Source organism: Planococcus citri, chromosome 2 (assembly GCF_950023065.1).
Source record: "Planococcus citri chromosome 2, ihPlaCitr1.1, whole genome shotgun sequence".
Lineage (NCBI taxonomy): Eukaryota > Metazoa > Arthropoda > Insecta > Hemiptera > Pseudococcidae > Planococcus > Planococcus citri.
The window spans coordinates 70,609,000-70,617,203 of NC_088678.1; the positions used below are offsets into that span (position 1 = coordinate 70,609,000).

The window sequence follows — 8,204 nt, forward strand, 5'->3', positions numbered from 1 at the left end:
GATAATACAGGATGCATAGGTAGGTGTGCTGGTGTGACAGGATATGTAGGCTGTGCAGAGACTGTATTTTGCACATTCTGGTTTAGGCGCTGTGGGTGAAACTGGCCTGTTCCAGTTAGTGCAGGAGCTGAAGGAACCACAGACATTTTGACAGTAGTGATGCCATTTTGGATACTAGGAGTATGAGGGAAAACGTTCCTGTAATTGGATGGATGAGGTTTATAAGAGGTATCCCCACACAGAGCAGAATTCCTATTAACATGAACATTTTTAGTATTATTCAGGTTACTACTTCGATTTCTAGAATTATTATAGTTACCATTATGATTAGTAATTTTAGAGCTACTAACACCAAGATTAGTTCCATTATGACTACGTTTATAATTAACATTAGATCGGATGTAGGATTTATTATATTTAACACGACGAGGTGCTACACATTCACCTACTCCGGAAAGTTTCATCAACATGATATGCATATTTTTACAAAGTTGAAATTTACCTTCATAATTCAAGTGTCGTCCATGTCTCACATAATGGTAGGTTGGAGGTTTGTAGCAACGGTAGTGTACTCTAGCATGATTCATTACCTGAATGAGGGAGCGCATGTGCAAGTTGACTTTACTAATTTTATCATCAAGGGAGCGTTCCTGGTAGGTGAATGGTATTTCGTATTGTATGATATTTGTCCTTTCAGCCACATTTCTAACTATCTGGATATGCCTATTAATTTCATCAGTTGTTGGAGAGTTAGAACCACCGTATATTATTACAGCATCATTTTTGGTGTAATCTTGAGTGAGAGTGTCTAGGTCACTTGTGCAATCCACAAGTGAATAACCTGGCTTGAAAAGCGCCTCCACATGAATAGACGGATCTACGCGCTGGAGAATCCCTTTCAGTCTTCGTACATGACTGTCTCCGACCAAGAGTACATTTATTTTGCCATTCGACCTGCGCAGCTTTGCTCGGGGTGGTGTAATTACATCATTATCGTCATTTTTAGTAGAGATGTCACCTTGATTTGGATTACGTATGATCACATTTGGGAAGATATGCTCAGGTGTAGGATCTATTTTTTTCTCCAGGTCACTGAGTTGTTTTAGCGCTAATTTTAATGCAGCCTCTAGGTCAGCCACTCTTTTCAGCAGATTAGGCAATTCCTTGACGTGTTGATAGTCATTGAACTCTTCAATCTGAGACAGATTTGAGTATTCTGCATCAGAGTCAGTACTAATATCGTCAGCAACGTTGATATCATCAACCAACTTGTAGTTTTCTATGGGGGGAATCGGAGTTGACGTAGCTGCACCAGCATTGGGAAACCCATCAGTAGTATCAACAGTGATAAGATTATTATCCAAAGCACATTTTGGCTGCAATGAGATATTCACATTCGTCGCAGCAGTTTCCTTTTCAGGTTTCAGTTTGGATGGTAAGGAGATGTTCTTTTTAGTATTAACTGAAACAGAGACATTATGATCATGTTCTTTTCCATTTGAACCAACTAGTCGCGATTTTCCAGGAGAGATCTGGATTGAAGCTGGGCATTTTGAGACTGTGCACTTATAGGTGAAATTTCCATTGACACATTGACGAACTTCTCTATATTTATTTCCACTGTGGTGGAAGTAAGTTACCATTTTTGCCTTTATTTGCGTAGCTGCAACCCAAACAACACATGTATTCTGCTATCCCAGTCTGCACTCTATTGGTCATAAGAGTAACTAATCAACCACAGGACCAGTTCTGTTTAGTACGCCATAAAATGGTCGCGGAGCTTTCTGGTACTAGTATTGAACTTGCAATCAATAACAACACGGCCTTTTGTGGGAACGAGTGTGGTACAATGACTCAACCAATTTTGAGAAAATAGCTCAAATTACGATCCACTTAAGTTAAAACACCCGAATTTCTGCTCACCGTACACACCAGGAAGAGTGGGAACGTCGAAACGATATAAATATTCAGGATCACCAGAAAAATTAGCCATTTAAGTCACTTTTCACGACACACTCGTTATCAGTAAACTATCTGCCCGAGTTCACGAAATAATCGAATTATTTATTGTTTATGCATTAAGAAACCGCCGAATAAGCTGTTCGATTTTTTCTTGAAACTGTTGAGAAAAATTCTATATTGGCACCAAAAATTACTAATTACTATTTTTAGATAGATACCTAATAAAATAATGAACATTTTGGCACAAAATGAGTATTTTTGAAAAAAAATAGCATTTTGGCTCAAAACGAGTTTTTTTTCAAAGTGATCATTTTGATCCATAATCAGCATTATTTTCAGAAAAAAAAAAATGAGTATTTCGGCACAAAATGAGCAATTTTAATGGAAAATGTGCATTTTTGGAAAAAAAGTTTGCGTGCTTTCGCCTCAAAAAAAAACTTTGAATGGAAATGCGTAAGTTTTTGTGAAAACATTTGTAAGTACAAATTCAGTAAGATCGAAATCACAGTGTTTGTCAGAAAATTGTTGCTCTCTTGGAGCATCTGTTGTTTAAAATTGAGCATTTTGTGACGAAAATTGAGTACGAGTATTTTTTTAAAAAGTTGTCATTTTTAGCAGAAAAAAACATGTTTTGGTTGTTAAATGATTAAGATTTGAATTTCGGAAGAAAAAGGTACATTCGTGTTTGTAAATGATACTTTTTGGCAGGAAAGAGGCCTTTTTGGTAGAAAGTGAGCATTTTCACCAAAAATTAAGCAGTTTTGGAAAAATGACCTTTTCTGCGAAAAGATTCGCATTTTGGCGGGAAAAAGGCTGGCTGATTCCAGAAGTATATTTTCATCAGTTTTCAGAAGTCCATTTTCAATAATTTTAGACGCGACTGTAATATTTCTTTTCTTTTTTTTCCCTTTTGAAGTCGAGAATATTTCAGTCGGGGTCGCCTAAACGGGATTTCACCATTTGTGTTCTTTCTGGAGCCTCCAGTGCGATTTTCGATTTCTTCGGAATTTTTAAATTTTTCCTGAAAGGATGGAAATTAATTTGGACAGATGAAAATTGAGTTGTGGCTTTCGAGATCGACCTATTCTAAGGATCTATTTATTCACATTTGAGCAGATTTTCAGTAGGACATCTCGAGAGTGTTCTTTGTCCAGCATTCTCCAGTTATCATTTAACGTGTGCGGGTAAAAAAAACGCACTGGAGATGTCCACCTGGAATTTGAGCCAAATTGGGATCAACTTGTTAAATTGGTCGAGACTGTGCCATAACTCGATAGCAATAATCTTGAATAATTTATTTCCTTGCATTCTGGACTGAAGAAATTTTTAAATTCTGGAGATGATGAATATCGCGCTGGACGCTCCAGAATAGAAATACGACTTTCTTCAAAATTCGAGGAAAATGACCCAACTTTGAGGTCTTCTGGCTCAGTCTCTTGAACGGCAAGGAGACTTGAAATTTTTCTGAATAGCCTCTCACTCAGAGGTAACTTCCTCGCAAATTTTATCCTGAATCCAGGTTATGCTTAATTTAAGTGTACCAAGCTGATTTACCTATTTGAGGTATTCGAGGGTTCAATAATACCCCTCCACATACCTACCTTTAGACTTTCAACGAATCATTAACATGCTCTGAATGGAATCTAATTAAATGAATAGTCGAGTTATTGATCTGACGTATTGTATTTAATATTTAACCGGCTCTTTTCAGATGATAAGTAGATACAAATATCTTCATTTTTCTTTTTTTTTGTAATCTTGTCGTTATAAGTTTGAGCGTCAAAGGTCACTGCTCGTGCTCGATCGTCTTATCATGTTTTTCCATAGAATAGAAGTAACTAAACAGAGTTATACGAGTACCTCATACCGAACATTTTGCTCATAAAACTCGTATTTTCGTTGATTTCGGATTCGACTGCAACGTACGATATCGAACCATTTTGAAATTTCGACTGAATGTCAGCCAAAGTTGATCCACGACTTTCGGGCAGAAAAAAATACACAATGAAGTATAAAATGACGGAATATATGGTCAATACCGCGTACAAGCAGTACAACTCTAAATATTTGTCGATGAAGTAATATATTTGGTACAAAATGATGGTAGAAATGGCCTGACTTATGATGCTGAGAGATCCTCCTAATCCTTTGACCGCTCGAGGAAACAGCTCGGTTTTAATTACGCTACTAATTGGCTGCACTGTGCCATTATAAAGTAACAAATATGAAAAATTTCCTAATAGGAATAACCAATTGAATATAGCATCGTTACTTTTCACGAAAAAGTAATTCATTATGGCGGAAAAGGCATTTGAAATTGATATAGAAATGGCGCCAAATATGAATAATGTTCGGCGAGGAAACGTGTCAATATAGAAAGGAGTTATTACGTTGATGAGAAGTATGATGACTTCCATGATTAAAGGGTATAATTTCCTCGATACGGAGCCATTTGATGAGAATATGCTGGTGACAAAGGTAGTGAATATGTTTCTACCGGTTCCAGCTGTAAAGAACTTGATCAAAATGCAAACGGATAAAGGTTGCCAGGTGCTTTTCATTTTGAGAAATTTCCACCAATCTAGTTGGCTTTTACATGCTTTATCATTTTCTATGTATTTTTTCAAGTTTTCAAATTCTGTATTCGTGATCTCGATCGGGTATCCTTGTCTTAGTTCCAGTAAGTGTTTTCTTGCTTGATTGGAATTCGATTGGCTGATTAAAAAACTAGGTGTTTCCGATGCGATAGACATTGAAAGAAGGGTGATGAATGAAAAGAAAGTTATTATCCAATTGATCATCTCGTAAGAGGATAAAATCAAGGCCAGAAGTGCTGGTATGAGTACACCAATGGTTAGGAAAATTTGGTAGACGGTGCTGAGCTGCCCACGTATGCTGGGAGATGCTGTTTCGCCTACGATGATTAGGCAGGCTTCTTGTGTGAGTGCTTGAGTCGCCCCGAGAATGAATCTGAAAATTGAGTGGTGTTTAGTTTAATGCAACATTTTGCTATTCTAATCCATTTTGTGATGACTAATGCTGGATTTGATGGTCGGAATGTTGGATTTTTTTGCAAGCGTGATCAAACTTTTAAAGTTGTCAAGCTTTTATTAGTCTATATGGATATACCAGAGAAACCTTTTGAGCTGACACCTTCCAATTTTAACGAAACCGAGTCAGACTGGCAGAGCATCATATATGCCCTATAACCCCAGTAAACAAAATTTTAAATGCTGAAGTTCACTGTTGAATTTTTGGAGAATTTTTCAAAATTGAAAAAAATTGAAATCCATTTTAACAATATTTTTGACGGTTTCATTTTTTTTTTTTTTTTTTGTCAAACAAATGAACCAGTGTGAGCGATTATTTCATTTCACTCTGCCCTCCTCTTTGAAAACCACCAATTTCAGGCCATACTATGTAGTCCCCCGGCAGAGTGTCTCTCGGCATGAAAAAGACGAGAACTTGACCTAGGTAGCACGAAAGCATGAAAACAGTATGGAAATGTCTTCAAAATCAAGTTTTTTCGATGCCTTTTTGAAAATTGAATTTTCTTTTATGGCTCATTGTGACACAAAAACATGAGAAAATTTTGATAAAATTCGCGATTTTAAATGAAGTGTGCATCTTTTTTACTACACATTTTAACAATCAACTTCTGAATTCCAATTTTTTTCCTGCAAATTCAACAGTCGGTTGCTGAAATTGTAAAAAAGATGCGCAATTCATCTAAAATTGGAAATTTTCCACCCTGGTTTTCTCAAATTTTTTGCCATGCCTAATGATTCGAGAAAATACAGGAAAAACGATTTCGAATCACATGTTTTTTGCCCTCCCTTCGCTTGAGCCATTTGGCCTTATTCAAATTTTATGAAAAATGATTGTTCAAAAACATTGAGATACTTTTACCAAATTTTTAGTAAGGAAAGGAATGAAAATTTTACAGGCCACTGCATCGAATTTTTTTCAATTCAAAAAAGTAGTCCAAAAATCACAAAAATTTCTCAACTCTGGATTTATAGCCCTGTATCTAGTGACCAAAAATAAATTTGAACGTTAATCACGAAAATGAGGTCATTGAACCATCGAATCGTATGCATAAGATGGGAGGTGGTCAGAGGTCATTCCTTCCTAGGTACTTAGTACTTACTGCCCAACGTAGTTCACTGCTGGTTCAGTCCACAACGATATTCCCATCCAAGATATAAAATTCAACAATGCCACACCAATGGTAGCTTTCTTTCTGCCATATTTGTCCACCAACATTCCGCCAGGGATTGCAAATGCCACTTTCCCAAGTTGGCTAAATGATGCAATCAGGTTACATTTTAAGCATTCAACCTGATCTTCTTCACCGCTCATGAAGTATACTGCTACTGGAAGCCAGCCGATGGCACATCCCATCATCAATGCGTTCATATTGACTATAAAAATATAGGTACTTACTTAAGTACTTACATAATTTTCCGATATCATCACTCGTGAAAAACTTCAGCGAAAATTGGATGTTGAAAAAAATAAATGAACGAACCTGGAATTAAAGTTATCAGTTGTCTTTTAATTGCTGCCTTGGGTATTTGTTGCATTTTAATGTTCTCCGATTTACGCACTGGAATCACTTTTATGGATTTATTAAAACGTCCGGTTGAAAAATTTGGGGAGTGTTTACTCGACATAGGCTATCACGAGAGCTATCAATTTTTCATGACACGCGTACTTGGGTAGGTAATCGAAATGAGAATATTCTAGGGTTTGAGTTGCTTGCATTAGCTATTATATTTTTAAACGTGTTTTTTTTTTTTTTTTTTTTGGAGTCAATCTTGCTCATTTGCAAATAGCTCAGAATTTTCGATATTATCAAAGTTTTTTTTTTGTTTTAGTTCGCCAGTTCTATCATAGGTGATTTAATTCTGTCGTTTTATCTGAATTATGGGTATTCACACTTCATTATTTATGGTAAACGTTCGTAATGCTTCACACTTCACTGCATCAGATTCTGATTCTTGGACAGAGTTATAAAAATTCGCGGAAATTGAGGCCCAGGCGCCAGTTACTACCCAAATTTCTGGTTATTCGTTACTTAGCAATTGAGAGATTATAATTATTATGATTTTGTGAATTTTTAGAAATGGATTTCATGCAAATTATAATTCGATGATATGAAGCGTGCTTTAACTTAGGTACATTCTTTAATAAGCACAATTAGAAACACAAAACTTTACTTTGAAAAAAAATCTCAGAGGATTTTGTCCAAATTCAGCGGAAACCTTCATCTTCAAGAATTGAAAGTTGCTCAGATGAAAATTTATTTCCTGTGGTACCCTTTGAGAGGAGATATGGATCTTCAAAGGGGGAGAGGAATCATTTCCGAAAAAATCTTGGTTTTTCGCTCTTGTCCATACTCAACCTGTTTTAGGAAAAATGGTCCAATTCCATAAAATATGCAAATTGCTTATTTTAAGGCAAATTTGATTTCGCACTATTTACTCCAAAATATTGAAAAATATCAATTTTGAAATTAGGGAAATATTTTGGAACACAGTGGTGCCAATTTTTCGATCCTCAAATTCAAAAAACAAAGTTTCATAAGTTTTTTGTAATTTTTTTCGATTTTTCAAAATGAGCAATAATGACCATAAAATTGGCACCATTGCATCTCAAAATATTGCCCCAGTTTCAGAGTTGATATTTTTCAATATTTTAGCATAACTAATGGGAAATATTTATGAAGAAAAATTTTCAAAATACACAGAAAAACCCTGAAATGAGCGATTTGCAAATTTTCAGTGTTCTAGAGGCTCCAGTTTGAAATTTACTCTAGAGGGAGGGGGCAGAAATAAAGTGGGTACATTTTAAACAAATTTTTTCGAGCAATTACTGAAAATTTTGAGCCAAAAACGTTCCCAATTAAAATAGTCACTTTGCAACCTATTGAAATTCAGAAATTGATCAAAATCTCGCAAGAAAAATGAAAATACAGAATGATGATTTTTGTTAAATTTTATGTGCTAACATTGGATTTTTTTTTAGCAAAACTCATGTAAGAATTTTGAAATACTTATAGGTAAAAAAAAATCGCGCAGATAACGAAAATATCCACGAATTTGTAAAAGTGCTATAGTAAAAAGTGTGGATGACCTATCAAAGCACGTTTTATTCCACGAAGGCAACGAAAATCTCAAGTAAAGAAAAAAAAACAGTTTCTGGTGGTAAACTTTGAATAGTCTCGAGTTATTTTTGAT

The 8,204-nt window shown here is 35.6% G+C and overlaps 1 protein-coding gene across 1 annotated transcript; it reads right to left on the reverse strand.

Annotated features, from left to right (window-relative positions):
- Positions 1-280: 280 nt before the first annotated feature.
- On the reverse strand, positions 281-6,381 carry LOC135834145 (facilitated trehalose transporter Tret1-like). The gene is made up of 4 exons (XM_065347985.1): positions 6,113-6,381; positions 3,830-4,932; positions 1,019-1,462; positions 281-300 (listed from the first exon to the last, which is right to left on the reverse strand). Exons 1-4 carry the CDS (start codon positions 6,379-6,381, stop codon positions 281-283), a joined length of 1,836 nt encoding a protein of 611 aa, XP_065204057.1.
- Between the last annotated feature and the right edge of the window lie 1,823 nt (positions 6,382-8,204).